Source organism: Xenopus tropicalis, chromosome 9, assembly GCF_000004195.4.
Source record: "Xenopus tropicalis strain Nigerian chromosome 9, UCB_Xtro_10.0, whole genome shotgun sequence".
Taxonomy (NCBI): domain Eukaryota; kingdom Metazoa; phylum Chordata; class Amphibia; order Anura; family Pipidae; genus Xenopus; species Xenopus tropicalis.
In genome coordinates, this window is record NC_030685.2 from 73553904 (window position 1) to 73570854 (window position 16951).

At 42.9% G+C, this 16951-nt stretch overlaps 1 protein-coding gene across 5 annotated transcripts in view; it reads right to left on the bottom strand.

Moving 5' to 3' along the window:
- The window catches only part of pkp4 (plakophilin 4), a 184371-nt gene that overhangs the window by 47895 nt on the left and 119525 nt on the right, over positions 1-16951 (bottom strand). For 3 of the 5 annotated variants that reach the window (XM_031892752.1, XM_012970592.3, XM_031892753.1), the window contains 4 exons: positions 15551-15585; positions 7876-8007; positions 7570-7757; positions 4883-5447 (listed from right to left, as the gene is read on the bottom strand). In XM_031892752.1, coding sequence (XP_031748612.1) covers positions 4883-5447; positions 7570-7757; positions 7876-8007; positions 15551-15585 — 920 coding nt within the window. The remainder of the gene's footprint in view (positions 1-4882; positions 5448-7569; positions 7758-7875; positions 8008-15550; positions 15586-16951) is intronic. The other 2 variants (NM_001270690.1, XM_012970589.3) reach the window with 1 other exon arrangement.

Here is a 16951-nt window from a genome sequence, read left to right on the forward strand (position 1 = left end):
ATAATAACAATAAGATTGAAGCCTCACAGAGGAATAGGTTTTTTGGCTGCTGAGGTCAGTGAACCCCTTTTGAAAGCTGGAAAGAAGGTAAAAAAAAAAACAGAAGGTAAAAAATCTACAACAAATAAATAAATGAATGCCAGTTGCAAAGTTGGTAAGAATTGGCCATTTTATATCATACTAAAATTTCCATAAAGGTGACCGACCCCCTTAAGTTTAAATTCTAAGCACATAGAGGTTTGGATGCAGAATAGAGCAGCAAAGGGAAAGGACAAAGAAGAACCAAGGATACAAACACAACCAAACTCAGGTTAATAGGAAAGCAGATTCAAAAGTTAATCATTCATAAAAAAAACAATAATAAAAAACACCAGTTCCAAAATTACAGAGATTCCTGCTGCTTCCCATTCTAATATTGAATTGTTTGGTGAACTTTCCCTTGGATGCAGCTCAGAGCCTGCAGGCAGACTGTCGGATGTAGCCAAGGATGCCATAAGTTGGGACACACAGTTATGGCTGCTCAAGCTGTGCACTAATTAAATGGGTAAAGTGAATGTCAGATTCTATAGGTAAATGCTGCTCTGTTAGTTGGGCGCAAACACAGGGTCAAACAGAGACGGCTTCCCGGGGCCCCACAGTGGGAGTAGTAGAATTGGAGGCCTAGATAGACTGCTGCCTATCCCATACCCCTTCAGTCAGGCCCGGACTGGCAATCTGTGGGTTCAGGCAAATGCCAGAGGGGCTGCTGTAAGATGCCATAGTCACTATTTATTGGCCTGGCCGGGGGGCTGTTTGGGCCTCTGTCAAAAATCAATCTGTTAAGATCAGCCCTTACACTAAATCCAACTGAATATCTTTATAAAATCCTTGGTAATGTAAAGTTTTCTGCGATACACATCCACGCATACGTGCCTCCTCTCAGAAACTTTCCCTTCTGTACAAGACAAGGCCTCCTTCCCTAGGACTGCTTATTTACTCACATGATAAATACCCCGTTCCTGCCCGGCTCTCCTGTGCCTGCTGCCTATTATCATCCTGTAATTGCAAAACATTGTGGGTCCCATAGGGAAACACGCTCCATGTGAAGTTGAGTATAGGCAGAATATATCTTTGCGGACAGCTACAGGGTAATGTACATTAGTTATGATAAATTACCCAAGGGATCAGAGCTTAGAAATAAAAACATGAATCTATTATCAACTAGCTACAGGCGATATGCATCAAAGAAAAAGCAGGGGCTGTATAGTGTATGCTGTGATATGAAATGGCACTATATACTGATATACCATTTTACGATCATATAAATAATACCCTTATAAATGGTGCACTGTGATGTCAGAATGCGTTGTTTATAACTTATAGGGTTAATGGCACCGATATAGGCACCCATAGTCGTGCCTGTCAGCAGCAAACACAAACTGTTGGGAATGTGCAGGGCATCAATCGATATATATATATATATATATATATATATATATAAACGACCAGCAACCAAGGGACTTAATCAACAAAATTTCTGTATTAAGTGAACATATGTGTACGACCAACATTTCGGCCCCTATTTGGGACCTTTCTCAAGATCAAGTCACTTGGTTGCTGGTAATCTTTTCTGTATACAACAAGTTTGGATACATAAGTGTAGATATTAAAATAGAACTACAGGGTTAATCATGGGGAGGGGTCATGCTAGAACACACTGAGCATGAGCAATGTCACTGACACTCAATAGATGGTCTAACAGGATCAAAGATGGGCAACCAATCAGCTTTGAGTGGACTGCTTCAAAGCAAACATTTAATTGAATGACAGTGTTTACTTGCTGGGCCCAATATTGCTGGGAAAAAAGCTTTAAAACTTTACTAACAAGTATTTATGAAGTGCACTAGAGCAAACGGTGCCGGGTACATGTGATTGGCATGCTATACATGCTTGATGGGCACTTGCTGTGTGTAACTGTGAGCGCTGGAAGTTACCACACCGGGTCTGCGTCTTATTTCCCCATTTAGATTCCTATTCTTAGTGATCTCGTCTACCGAAATTATTTTCTCTGCAGAGAATTCTATTCATCTAAATGCAATTACACGCCCAAAAAAATGAGCAGAAAGGAAAGAGCAATTTGTTACTGATAATTGCCGTTCCCACCTGGCTGAATCTGCACGCTATGAATTTGTACATAATTAGAAGATAATGTACATTTTTGGCCTAAGGCAGATTATCAAAAAGACTATGAACACCCAGAATTACATTTTTAAGAGAAAACAAAGTCTCATTAGCTGCAAATATTAAGGTCCTACTCATACAATGGGGCCTGGGCCTGTTTAAAATGGCCAATTCACATGCATTATTATTCATAAAAATAGTTTACTGTACCAATACAAGAAAACGCATATGGTAAGAGTGGAATTGGAGTTGTTTGTTACTTTATTAACACCCTCCACCGGGGGCAGTGGTCTGTTTAATAAGCCTACCCCCCTCCTGCCCCTCCTTCTGAGGATGAGAAATGAATAAGGAGAAAGTGATTCAATTGCCATAAAGCAATTAAATTACTGTAAATATTAAGTGTTTGATACATATTCAACAAATAATGAGCTCTGTATACAGAGTTAGTGATGTACCAGTTAACAAAATCATCTGTATTTATAGAGCCGTGTCTGACTCACCATCTAAAGGTAGCAGGCGTGGTGGGTGGAAGTATAAGTTTGACTTTAACATCGCCCCAATCCTGCAGGTCCCACCAATTTTTGGCTGGCCTGCACATCACTACTTTGTATAATGGGCTCCACTGTGACCTCAAACCCTAGGGGTTTATACATATCATGTATGGAGCCCTTGGCAGGTCCTGCCCAATCAATATCTGGCTAAAATTTGGCCTCATATCAAACAGACAGTTTGAAAACTACATTGGGCCAGGACTGCATTAGCACATTGGTGTGGTCCTCTCAATAATGATCAGATCCAGGTTAGGCTTTGAGCACCAAGCACGCTCGGTGCCACCTTCAGTCTGACAGCCGTTGGCAGGCCATACTCTTACAGCTGATTGGAGGTGGATTAGAACACAAATAAGACTGACAGATGAGCTATAGTGCCAGATAAGGAAGGATTAAGGAATAAAGAAACAAATGATAGTTCTTTAGGGCAAAAGCAACATCTACAAAGCCAATAAGACCATAATCAAGCAAAAGCCACTCCACCAGAATATCCTTACAAATAACATTAACAGCAGCAAATTATTATGCCCCATATGCATTTACACATTTGCTTGGTCTGTACATTTGTAACCACTGCTCCTGGAAAGCATGGCCTATATAAAATACATGTGTAGGTTTCCTATCAAGCCCTATTGTGGGCACAAAATAAATACATAATACTTAAGACCCGCTGAACTAAGAGATAAAAGATGGCTGATAGATGTGATAGAAACCAAATGGCAGGAAAAAACATGATATTTTATTCTGGGTTTCACTAAAACATCATTTTTGGACAATGAAATAGTTCATTCACTATTATTGCTACTCTAACTAGTCACTATTATAAATTACCTCTCTTGGTAAATTTATATCTTTTGCCTTTCTGTACCACCTTTATGCTGACACCCATATTTCTCTCTTCTGCCCTGATCTTTCCTTCTCGCTGCTCTCTACTCCTGTAGGGCCTCTCACTGCCTAAACACCCATGTTTAGTACAAGGTATTGTTTTATTATTACAGAGATAAAGGAAATCATTCCGGGCCTTCCCGCCATCCAGAACTTTCTAGTAATGGGTTTCTATTCTACCTGTATTGCAAAAAAAAGCTCTTCTGCCAAACCTACCCACAAAAACAAACCTATTAACCTCCCCAGCTCCCTTACAAAGGTCTTTCATTCATAGAATGGTCACATCAGCCTTCTCACACATATTATTGATCCTAACTTTGTCCTTTATCTCCTCATAAACCTGCAAGTCCCCATACATCTTTATATTTGCATCCCTTGTATCAGTGAATACTGCCCCTTTAGCCTTGCAGGAGGCGCCCTTACTACAGACTATGGGTTTGTGTATATGTACAGTACTGGGGAATAGGCTAGCTCTTATCAATGACGGCAATAACACTATTACTGCCGGCTAAAGGTACTGAGGTACTTCTATATACAGAGTGTGCAACACCAACCAGCGTGCAGTATGGGAATTCACATAGCAATTAAGTGTACCTGCTGGCTTTACAATCTTCTTTTCCTGATTAAGCTTACATCCAAATGCTTAGCCGAGACATGCTGAATAGTATGTTTTTATATAGAGAGATGTCAAGTGCAGTTTCTTTCTACTTGTTTTCCTGGATGGGATGATCATAATGTTTATTACCAGACACTGACTAGACAACTTAAAGGGGCAGTTGCCTACACAAAACCTATTTTTATCAAACTCTGTATTATAAAGACTATTTCAAGCACATCCTAAAAGGAGAACAATAGCTTGCTGAAAACCCCGGGCCCCCTCCAAAGGGACTGCTACCACCTCCTGAAACGCATTACTGGGGAGACTCACAACTGCACCTCTCTCTGTACTTTGATCAAAAATGAAGATGGCAGGCACCACCTTTTCCACTTCCACACTGGAATTCTTTACCACTTACTTCCTCTGGGGTTTCCCCACTTGCCCCTGACTCTCTAATCTGTTTCAACTGGATAGATAGGATGAGGTAAGAGACTGCTGCAGAATAAAGAGTTGGGTAGATGAGGCCTACTTTGCTGCTACTGGAGAAACAAAGCAATGCCTTGAAACATCAACAATTAGAAAAATGCACCAAGCAAAACAGGCATTGCCGGCAAGAGTAGGACATAAGCGTTTCACTTCAAATGTACTGAACGTAAAGAATTAGTAATTCTGGATATACCTTTATACTAACCTGTAAGGCTATCTGGTCTTGGTGGGACCATCCTTTCATAGATGTCAAAATGTTGCTGTCCGTACTGATCGATATCATGCAGATTTCTTTGTAATGTTCCCATGTGCTGCGGTACTGCAGTCATACCAGCCCGCTTTGGAGAGGAAGAGGATCCCATAGGAGTTTGGGATGATGAGCCAACTCTACTATGTGCATCTGATAAAGTCAATGGTGAACCAACTCGGGCAGGACCGCCCAATGTCTGGTAAGATGAAGGATTAGACAGCTGTCTGCTGTTAACAGAACCAACCCTTCGCGCCACTGTAGGCGAGTTGGACCTATGCAATGTATAAGGAGAAGCAGCTCTCTGAGAAGGCAATGTAGTAGAAGCGTATGTGTTTGAAGTGGCCAGCGGCCTTGGATCGGAAATTGTCGGAGAACCATAACCACTTCCGACAGAAGTTCTCAGTGACCCTCTAGAAGGAGAAACTCCAGATCCAACGACGTAAGAAGGTGACTGCGACCTCGATGGGACAGAGCTGACCCGCCGCACAGCCCGGCTGCCTGCCATTGTATTTGGTGGTGGCTAAATTGAAAGATGTTTGGTTTACTTTGTGTCAAAGCACAGTTAAATAAAGAGCAATTAGTCAGAGGGTAACCACTCTGTAAACATGCTTGTGGAATGGAAGATAAATAACACAAAAACAAATCTAAAACCCTAATCCTACATTTTTATACTTAAAAAACAAAAGCAGGGACTGCAGGTCACTTGGCCGACATAGCGAGACAAATTGGGGGAAAAAAAGCAGAAATGGGAAAACAGCAAAATAGGGCAGGAATCAGCAAAATGTTAAGGACTTAATTAACTGTAAATAATGATTATTCCTTAATTTGGACTGATGGTTACACTGAGTTTGGCCAAACCGTACGAGTCAGCATTTATATTTTTCCATGCTTTTCATTTGTATTTGGAAAATTCCCCATCGAGGCAGAAAGGAGGGATGATCACAAGGGTTGCGTGCAACTGATTAACGGATTAGCCGGGCTCTGGAGAAACCCAGTTACTGTTAAATGCAATTTCTTCTAATGGGCTTTTAATAACTCTATAGGGGGCCTCGGCCTTATAGTTACATAATTATCTGCTGGAAGACGTTAACATTTTTATTACTAACCATGCATACTTTTTAAAGGGGACATAAACCCAAAACATTTTTGCCTAATAAAAGAAAATGCAATCTTAAACAACTGTCCAATATACATGACATTTTAATAGTCTTAAGGTCCCCATACATGGGCCATTTCTAGCTGCCGATATTGGTCCCTTAGACCGATTCGGCAGCTAATTGGCCCGTGTATGGGGACTACTGACGGGCCTGCCCGACTGATATCTGGTCTGAAATTGGGCAGGTTAGAAAATCTAGTCGGATCGGGGACCACATCGGCTCGAACCATCTGCCCCATTGCCGCCAATATAATTGGCCTTGGGGCCAAACTATCAAATTCGCCTACATGCCCCCCGATATCGCCCACCGAGCGAATATTAACGTGTATGGGCACCATTAAAGTTATCTGCCATTGTAGTTGCAATTGAAAGCAGTATTTGCCTGGTTGCATTGGTCTCCATTAGCCATACTGCCTAGCACGCTTCTTCACAGACCTGTTAATTAGCTGGCTGCTGCTACACTGTTACAGTAGTCAGAACTAGCAGTGCCATGAATACCAATTGACAGATACTGAAACTACTGAAAATTTTAGCATGAATGTACATTGGAAAGTTGCTTAGAACTACATTTTCTTTAACTAGGGAAAATCTATTGGGTTGAAATTTTAAATGCACCGAATATATATATTGCAGCCAACTCAGTGTGCCAAAGGAAAATAAAATGTATATTAATGCAGCGTTTTTCAACCACCTGGTGTGCCGTAGGCAGGGCCGCAATTTTTACTTTCAAAGGGGGCCCGGTGATGCTACAGTTTTTCTTAGTAGCTCGGGCCCCCTTTAATAAAATCCGGGCCCTGTCATTGGTTGCGCCCCGTGTGTACGGGTGACGTCAGTACGCACGGGGCGCAACGTTATAAAAGGGCCTGTGTGCGGTCGCGTGTAGGCAGAAGTGCAGAGGCGGCGCGCGTGAGGGGAAGATGCTGCTGAAGCCGCCGAAGAGCAGAAGTAAAATGCTGCTGGGCACCAATGTATTAGGGGGGGCCACGGGGCACACTGACTTATGGGGGCACTGCTGCTGGGCACCAATGTACTAGGGGGGCTGGCTCTTGGCACCAATGTACTGGGGGGCACTGCTGCTGGGCACCAATGTACTAGGGGGGCACTGCCCTTGACACCAATGTACTAGGGGGGGCACTGCTGCTGGGCACCAATGTACTAGGGGGGCACTGCTCTTGGCACCAATGTACTAGTGGGGCACTGCTCTTGGCACCAATGTACTAGGGGGGCACTGCTGCTGGGCACCAATGTACTAGGGGGGCACTGCTCTTGGCACCAATGTACTAGGGGGGCACTGCTGCTGGGCACCAGTGTACTAGGGGGGCACTGCTGCTGGGCACAGAGTTACATTTTTTAACATTTTCTAATGGTGGTGTGCCTCGTGATTTTTTTCATGAAACAAGTGTGCCTTTGCCCAAAAAAGGTTGAAAAACACTGTATTAATGTTCATTCTAGCAAGCAGGCATGGTTTAAGAGAAAGCGATTTTACTTGGACAAAAGTCTGGCCTTCCGCCCTGGCATTCCGCACGACGTGGTTGCCCATGGACCCTGTAAACGAAAGCTGCGCTCGCAGTTCGGCCTTCCCCATGTTGTTGTTATGAAAGCTGCCTGCTTCTTGGTAGCCGCTGTCGGAGTATGAATTCATTTGAGTTGAGCTCCTGGAGTTTCCCACCGACCCTGATAGCAAGAGACATGGAAGGAACCATTTAATCAAGAACTTCTAGAACTTATTAACTTCCAGAACTTCTTAACTTCTAGAACAGAAGAGAAAGAATGTAAAAAACACAGGACAGACCCTCACTTTCATGGAGAGAGCTTTGCTCAGGAGAGTACATGGCCATCGGTTCCGGCTCTGATCTTATCAAGAAGTGGTTGGGATGACTGGAATCTGAGAGCCTCGGTTTAGAGGGACCTCCGGCCGGCACATCTTGTGGAGACAAGAAATATGGTCAGCAGGCTGGAAGCAATATATATATGTGACTAGAAATGATTATCAGTGAGACTCAGGTCTTGCCAGGAGGATTGGACTCAATAGAACACCTATATGGACTTATTAACAGAGTAATACTGGCATTGTGTTCAGGCTTGCCCTGTCTTGCCTTCCATAACATAATGAAAGCGAGGAAAACATTCACTTTAAGGAAAATATGGCCACTGTTTTTCACCACTGTTAACAGTATCAGTTGGTACTATTACACAGGATTAACAGCTGGATGCCCAAACCCATACCCCATACCAGTCAGGATCCTATATTTCAGGGCTGCCCCAATCCACAATCCCCAGTCTAGGACTCCACAACAGATTAACATGGAACAGGAACCGGGATGAAAATCCAGGATTTGGGGGCTGGTGCTCTGACAACACAGAGCGTACTTTGCATTTGCTGATAAGAAGACCCGTGGAATAGTAACTGCAATGCTAACCCTAGCCACTAGTCTATCAGTTAGCTTGAAACCTGGAAAGCCAAGGTTGTGGGTTTGAATCTTGCAATCGTCAAGTAGCTAGGGGGAGACCCTGAATAATTAGACCAGGGGACCCCAACCTTTCTTTTACTGGTGAGCCAGTGTCAAATGTAAAAAGACTTGGAGAGCAACACAAGCACCATAAAAGGAGGAGCCAAATGGAGGAGCCAAATAAGGGCTGTGATTGGCTATTAGGGAGCCTCTATGCACCCTATCAGCTTACAGGGGCTTTATTTGGTAGTAACTCTTGTTTTTATTCAACCAAAACTTGCCCCCAAGTCAGGAATTCAAAAATAACTCCCTTGTTTGGGGGCACTGAGAGCAACATCCAAGGGGTTGGGGATCACTGGGTTAGACCTTGCCAGCTGCATTCATTGTGTGAACTATGACTAATACAATTATAAACCAATAAAACTAATGGGCTCTCCCATCCTCAATCTATAAATATAATTGGGATCTGGTATGTAGATATGTCTTGGCTGATTTACCAGATATATCCAACCCTATAATCTAATTATGCCTCCCTATAAAGAAGGCAAGCTATTTACCTCTCCATATAAATAAGGATATATATATTGTATTTCCATTAACTGTGGCTGTAGTTGTAATAGCTGAATATTATTAGAAGCTTGGCAAACAGACACAGGCAATATCAGGGTGCTGAAAGGTGCTGGGAGATTTGCCCCCCCCCCCCAATAGCCAGGATGACCTTCAAGTAGCTCATCATTAGATTTCCCATTTCCTTAATGTGCAACACGATAAGAATTTACCCAAAAGCCCTAGCAGTCAGGACGTGGCAGCAATCTGCATGTTTCAAAACAATTTTATTATTATTTTTTTTAATCAAGCGTGGGCCGCAGATGCTTTAGCGCAGGCGAGGAGTAAATCTATTGCAAACATCGCTCAATTTCCCGAGAGTTAAATTGTCACTAAAATGATCATAAAACAGAAAATAGCAAGCTGCGAAAGCTAAAAAAAACCCTCCTCCAATGGCTTCTGCTGCACCTCCTCTGGATCATTTCTTTAAATGAACTCATTCCGCAGGATGCCAAGAAGCCATTCCAATGATTTAATTTGAGGTCTGCTGCTGAATGGCTTCAAGTGCTATGCAAATATTTTAGGCTGGGTGAATGCATTACGGCTGCTGATACAGCTCTGATGGCTGCGCACAATCCCCTTACGGAGGGAGCAGAATGCCTTTAATCCCACACTCCGGGCTGCACGGCGTTGTTGACATGCTATAAAATCACACAGCGCGTCACTGTACCGAATGCGACTACAGAATCAAGCACTAAAACTGACACAAGGGGGGAACAGAGCAGAGGGGAGAGTTCTGTTATACAGACAAGATGTGGGACACTTGGGTTACTCACTCACAGGAGCTGAAAGGGTCAGGCTGTGGGGTTGGAAGCCCAAGGGGTGCCCAGACTAAAGGCCAATAGGGAGACATGGTAGATTGCCCTAGATACTCCTCCTGGAAGCCTGTAAAGTGGCCATACAGGGGCAGATTTAAGCTGCCGATTTGGGTCCTTCAGGCCAATTTGGCATCTTATGGGGACCTTTCCGACAGGTCTCCCTGACCAATATCTGCCCAAAAATCAGCTCCAATTCGATTGAGCAGCCTTGATTTTTTTTAGTCAGCTTGAGGGCGGCATCAGCTCGTTGATGCGGTCCTCACTCCGACAGCTCCTATTTCATTGGTTGCCCAACTTAGGTAGGTATATTGGGAGAAAGATCCGCCTGTTTGGAAACCTTACCAAACAAGCCAATTATATGGTGTAAGGCCACCTATGTGGGAGACCCTTATATACTCTCCCAGGTATTCCTAGAACTCAATAAATGACATATGTGATATTTACAGATGCTATTTACATCCCTCATGAGGAAGCTCAGGCTATGTCTGGGGCAGCAAAGGTAACAAGATATTTAAAGGGGCTGTTCACCTTTAAATTAGCTCTAGAATGATGTAGATGTAGAGAGATTGCCATTCTGAGACAACTTGCATCTGGGCCTCATTTTTTATTATTTGAGGGTTTTGAATTATTTTGCTTTTTGTTCAGCAGCTCTCCATTTTGGAATTTCAGCAGCTATCTGGTTGCTATGGACCACTTTTACCTAGCAACCAGGCAGTGGTTTAAAAGAAAGGTAGGAATATGGATAGAAGAGTGCCTAAATAATTCAAAAACAATAAAAAAAATTACTGAAAAGTCCATCCTATAACATACTAAAAGTCAACCTGAAGGTGACCCAGAGGATCTTAATGCCACCCCTTTGATACACTGACATTTTCCCCACAATATGAGGTGTACAATTAATTAATAATAAGTCCGGCATCAAGCTGGCATACCACGTGCCCACAGAGAAGCCAATATGAAGGGCAATTTTATCTTGCTGACTATGGACATAATTGAGAGGTTCCTTGGCAAAACTTTAGTGCTAAATATATCCAAGTACAGACTATGGTTTGGAATAATTTGCCTTCTAGGATAGAATACATCATGTCTCTAAAGGTTTTATATTTGATTCAGAGATACTGAAGCCAGCAGTGTGGCAGCAATACACAGAGTCAGGACTAAGGCTGTGGGGCTGTGTTTTGTGCCAGTACAATCTGCGGGACACACACAGACAGACTGCAGATGATAGCAGGGACAGACGGACATGTCACATACAGGCAAAACCTCTCTATCCCGGTGCTGTTTACAGGTCAGAGTATATTGCTGTTTTGGGTTGAAACAACTGTAAATACACTGTACAAATTCTCCCTGCTAGCCCTATAGAATACACAGCCCCCCCCAGACTTGCCATATCTCATTTTCCCTGAGCCCACCATGCCAGTCTCACAAGATATTATTTTATGATTTGGCTTTCCCTGGCTCCTTCTCACAAACAAACACTTTACATACTTTTTTAATTTGGTAAAAAACCTTATATGTTCCTTCTTTGTTATAGCTCTCTCTTTTATACCGTTTGCATTTGTACTAACCTGCATTATGGCACATACTATCTCGTGCCTCCTCGCCTTATCTCCTGCCTGACTGCTGCACCTTTCAGCCTCCGTCCCTACCCCTCTCCATTCATACTCCCACCAGCCACAGTTCATTTCCTTTATCCTTTGCTCAATTAATCACCGTCTCTACTAACCTCTTGTTTGGACTAAACTGGTCTCTCAATAAGGTTTGGAATTGTGCAGTGTAATTGGACATTCCAGAATCTTTGCAGTTAGTCCAATCTGTGGCCACAACCATGGGCGGATTTTAATGAAGGCTTGAGGAGGCTAAAGGTGGCCATACATGGAAAGATCCTCTTGTTTGGCGAGGTTGCCAGATCTCCTGATATGCTGCCAAATCGATCTGAAGGACCCAAATCAGAAGTTGAAATCTGCTGTGTATGGCCACCTTAAGCCTCCCCATCCAACATCCATCTCCCTACAACAAACACGATGGGGGTACTATACAGGAGTCTGGCATTACATTTATCCTGTCATGGGTTCTGGGGTTATTATATATATATATGTAATTGACACTATTTATCCTGCCATGTGTTCTGAGGGCATTATATGTGGAACTGGCACTGTATTTATCCTGCCATGGGGTTTGGGGCATTATACATGAAATTTAGACTATTTATACTGTATACTATAAAGAAACATACCCCCTAAAGCTTTAACAAGTCCTGTGCATTAGTGAGTTAAGTTACACATTTAAGGCAATGCTGTTGGACCTTAAACCCATTACTTACCCCCCTCACCCACTGTAAGCACAATCAATTACTGAAGTGCCTCACAAAATAAACAGCCCGAGGCAACAAGCAGTGAACAGAAGATAGAGCTGATTGGATGTCAGTAAATTACTTAAAAGCAAGCAATGGCAGCAACTAAAGGGACTGGCAGGCAAATATCAGAAGAACATAGCAAATATAGATCTATATTGTGTATTGACCAGTGTTTTGCTACTCTGCAGTGTCAGCAAACAGGCCTGCAGGCCAAATGGTTGGACACTGCATTTTGGCTGGATACAAGATATGAATAAGACCAATATATAAGGAATCAGTGCCAACAGATAGGCTGCGCCTGCAGCTAGTGCACAAGAATGGAATTCCAGGGGTGGGAGTGAGTGGTATGGACAGGAGACAGTTCTGAGTGTAGGAAGGGCCATCCAGCCCTCTAGGAATATATGGAGAGATAAGGGGCGATATGTAAGGAGGATGTAAGGAGGTGCAGCTGAGTGAAATCAGCACCCACTCATGTGGAACAGGCAGATATGCAGGAGGAATGCTATTTGGAAAGAAATGGATTAACTTTCTACTGAAAAAGTAATATTGCCTATTTGTGCTGCCCAAGAGAGGTGCCCTAATAGGGACCGGCAAGGGAGCAAAGTCCGACTAGGTTGGTTTATCCTCAGTGATCAATCCAAAATAGACCAGAAATCTGCAGAGAATCCAAGAAAGCCATTGCTCAAATTCAATCAGGCCACAGAACTGGGAACGAGCGGGCTCACTGGCAGAAATAGACATACTGATTTATATTTATTTATGTCCAGCAGAATTGATCTCTAGCTGCTACAAATCAAATGCTTATTTAGGGCTGGCGGCTGTTAAATATGTATATTTCTCATGCACAGCGGAACAATTGTCTGCATTTTGCTTTTCATCCATCATGTAAATTCTCTGCTCGGCTGCATGGGGGGGGAACAGCCACAATGTAACAAAAGCTATGGTGCATTCCTTATCTGGGGGTGCTGGGGTACAGTGCCTGTATTGCTGCCAGTCCGCTGAATGCACCAATGATAGAAGGTCCTTTTATGTATCACAGATAGGGTGGGTAACACATCTGGCAGTAGAACCAAAAGACAGAGTAGGAAAGAAGAGAAAATTGATCTATTAGAAATACAAAAGGGGTTGGGGGGTACACTCCAAGGTTAAAGTATAGGTAAATCCCAGACAGTGGCCCTAACTATTTGCATCTTGTCATATTAAGATCATCTGGAATAAGAGAACAGATTATTGAAAGTTGCTTTAATCAGTTTAATCTGGTGAGCATAAGATTTATGATGGTGGCAAATCTCGTGTGACAAACAGCTATGGGGGGTGGAACGGTGTTACAGGGGCAGAATTATGAAAGAAGAGATTCCCCTTTTTTAATTTTTCACTGAAAGAACTCTTAATTCTAAATATTATATTGAGCAAGTTGCAGTAGTAATGCTTACCAATGCTGGGCAAATGAATTCAGCCTTTTAGTGCATTGCCAGTAGAGGGCAGCAATGAGCTAGGATGTGTGCCCAAACTGTGTGTGCCAGTCCCAGAATGACCATGATATAAGGACACGGCCTAAGAAGTTCCAGTAGGTCACTAAATGGATATGTAACACATGTATATTTCTAAGGCAGAAATGAGCAGCCTGAGGACACCCACCCCCTTCCCGGATAGAGTACAAGGCCACAGGATGGTGTTTAGTACAGGGGAATATCTATGCTAGTGTAGACTTTAGGCTCACACTATGCCCTGACCCTAGACTGCTCTGTCACAGTTTGGAATATAACACAACAGGAGACCCAATGGCGATGATACAGAGCTAGCAGCCAACCTGAATACAATGGCTATGAAGGGATTGCCAACAATGATGGCTGATCCGGTTATATCTGTATGGAAGCTTGGGGGCCTATATTTCTTAACAACAGAATAGTGAAATGCACAAGGCTTCTCTACATAATCTTCTCTATACCCTGTGCTGAACGTACACAAATTCAAGCACATCACAAAGCAACATTTCCCTGTAACATGATGTTCTGATGCCAACCTAGTCACAGATGCCAGATATCCAACGGATACATGTTCACAGACACATACAATACACAGTATAAGAAAGTGGCAAAAAAGCCAACATTTTGGGCATGATAAGCAGTGAACAATACATGGTGAATGTGTACAACAAACATGGGATTTCTTACAAGTCTTATATTCAGGTACAGGGCGGTACGGGACCTGCTATCCCGAATGCTCAGGACCTGGGGTTTTCTGGATAATGGTTCTTTCTGTAATTTGGATCTCCATACCTTAAGTTTGCTAAAAAATCATTTAAACGTTAAACCCAACAGAACCGTTTTGCCTCTAATAAGGATTAATTATATCCTAGTTGGGATCAAGTACAGGTACTGTTTTATTATTACAGAGAAAAGGGAATCATTTAACCATTAAATAAACCCAATAGGACTGTTCTGCCCCCAATAAGGGGTAATTATATCTTAGTTGGGATCAAGTACAGGTACTGTTTTATTATTACAGAGAAAAGGGAATCATTTAACCATTAAATAAACCCAATAGGGCTGTTCTGCCCCCAATAAGGGGTAATTATATCTTAGTTGGGATCAAGTACAGGTACTGTTTTATTATTACAGAGAAAAAGGGAATAATTTAACCATGAAATAAACCCAATAGGATTGTTCTGCCCCCAATAAGGGGTAATTACATCTTAGTTCAGATCAAGTATAGGTACTGTTTTATTATCACAGAGAAAATAATTGAATTATTTTCTTATAATGAAGTATATTGGAGATGGTCTTCCCTTAAGGGCAGTGACACACGGGGAGATTAGCCGAAGTTGAAGAAGTTTACTCTAAGGCAACTTCCACGACCTCGGCAAATCGCGGCGACGTGTATGCTATCCCACCGGCGATTTACATTGTAGCCAGTGAAATGGCATTTCGGGGAGATTAGTCGCCTGCGACAAGGGAGATTTGTCACAGCCCTAATTGGGAGCTTTCTGGATAACGGGTATTCACATAACTGATCCCATACCTGTACTAATTGTACACTGTTAGTTTCTCATATTGGCCCCAGTATTAGTAAATCGTTTCCACTGATTTGTAAGTGCCCTATTGAATAATGCCTTTATTGATGTGAATAAAAGGCTTTGCTAAGGATGCTGGGAGAAAAGCATGAGTGACACCCCGATACAAAGCTATACGATATAAGACAAAGCATGCCCATATATTGTAAATATGAAGCTCATACCTCCCGATCTCCAGGGAAATGACTTTTCAGTAGAACTGCAAGAGAAAAAACAAGAGAAAATGGGGTCAGTGTTTGATTGCAAAATGCCAAGACTATTGTGTGCCAGCCGCGCATTACTGGGCAAGGTCCGGCGAGCACTTCTGGCAACAAGTCTGCAGGAAAATGAGGGGTAAATAAATCAGCCCAATTGGAGGGCAAATTAATAAAGAATACAATGCAGCAACCCCAAGAGCAATCAGTTATGCAATGGTTTATTTTCTACTACTTGTATCCAGTCAGAGGCAGGAATTCAATCAGTGGCATAGCGGGATCTCATTGTCTTTATTCCCTGAGCTCGTCTTAAAGCTTCGCAGCCCTTTTTATTGGAAGATGAAAGAGTATTTGTAGGGCAGCTCGGTTGGGAAGATAATGCGCCCGTCTCCTCCACCAATCTGATGCTTTTTACTTCAAATACCAAGTAGCGGCTCAGAGTTCCCTTCAAACTTCCCCCCCACATCTCAGAGGCCACGAGGTATAAAAGATTTGGACGTGCCTATAAAAATTCCAGTCACTGAGTTACAGCCACACAGACTATACAGGAGCCTCGCAAACAATAGGTGCCTGGGCCGTCACATTCATAGCTCAACTGTCGGATTTATGGCAGCAGCAAGCAGTAACTTTCCCAGTGTGGGGGCTTTCTACACTACAGGGGGGCTAGCAAACCTGCGGCCGGTGAGAAATCTCAAGCCAAAGGAGCATTAGCCAGCAATTTGTAATGGGGGCTGCAGCTCTTCAACGGGGACGGGAGACATACTAGAAAGAGGGTACCTATGAGAGATGAGTGTGCTCCAGAAACAGATATGGGCTGGAGAGACAGACAAGAGTAAGCTCAGTAAAAATAGAGAGTGCTGCAATGGCAGATAAGGAAATATTGTTGGAGAAGACACACAGAGCTACTAGTAGCAGCTACTTGTCATGGCTACTAAAATAGGCAATGCTGACCATTTACTGATAACTGTCTTTCCATGTGTATTAGCAGAGGCAATTCTCAGTATTGTCTATGGTAGGGTATTTTCTGGAGTTTAGTAGCCGTGAAAAAGTAGCTGCTACTAGTAGCTCAGTGTGTCTTCACCCTAAGACCACCAAGTTAATACGTTTTCTGGGCAGAATAAATGAAGCAATGAAAGATCCATAATAAAGGTAGTCCTACACAGGCCAATAAAAGCTGCTGACTTGGCCTCTCCAGCTTATTGGTATGGGCACCTCCCAAAGGTTGCCAAGATATCTCTGTGGTTGTTTTAAAAATCCCATTGAGCGAGGGGCACATCAGCACATTGATGCATTCCTCTCCTGGCTGATCTGCCAACTATAATCATGTAAATGCATTGAGAGGACCATACATGGCATCCGCCCCACTGGCTA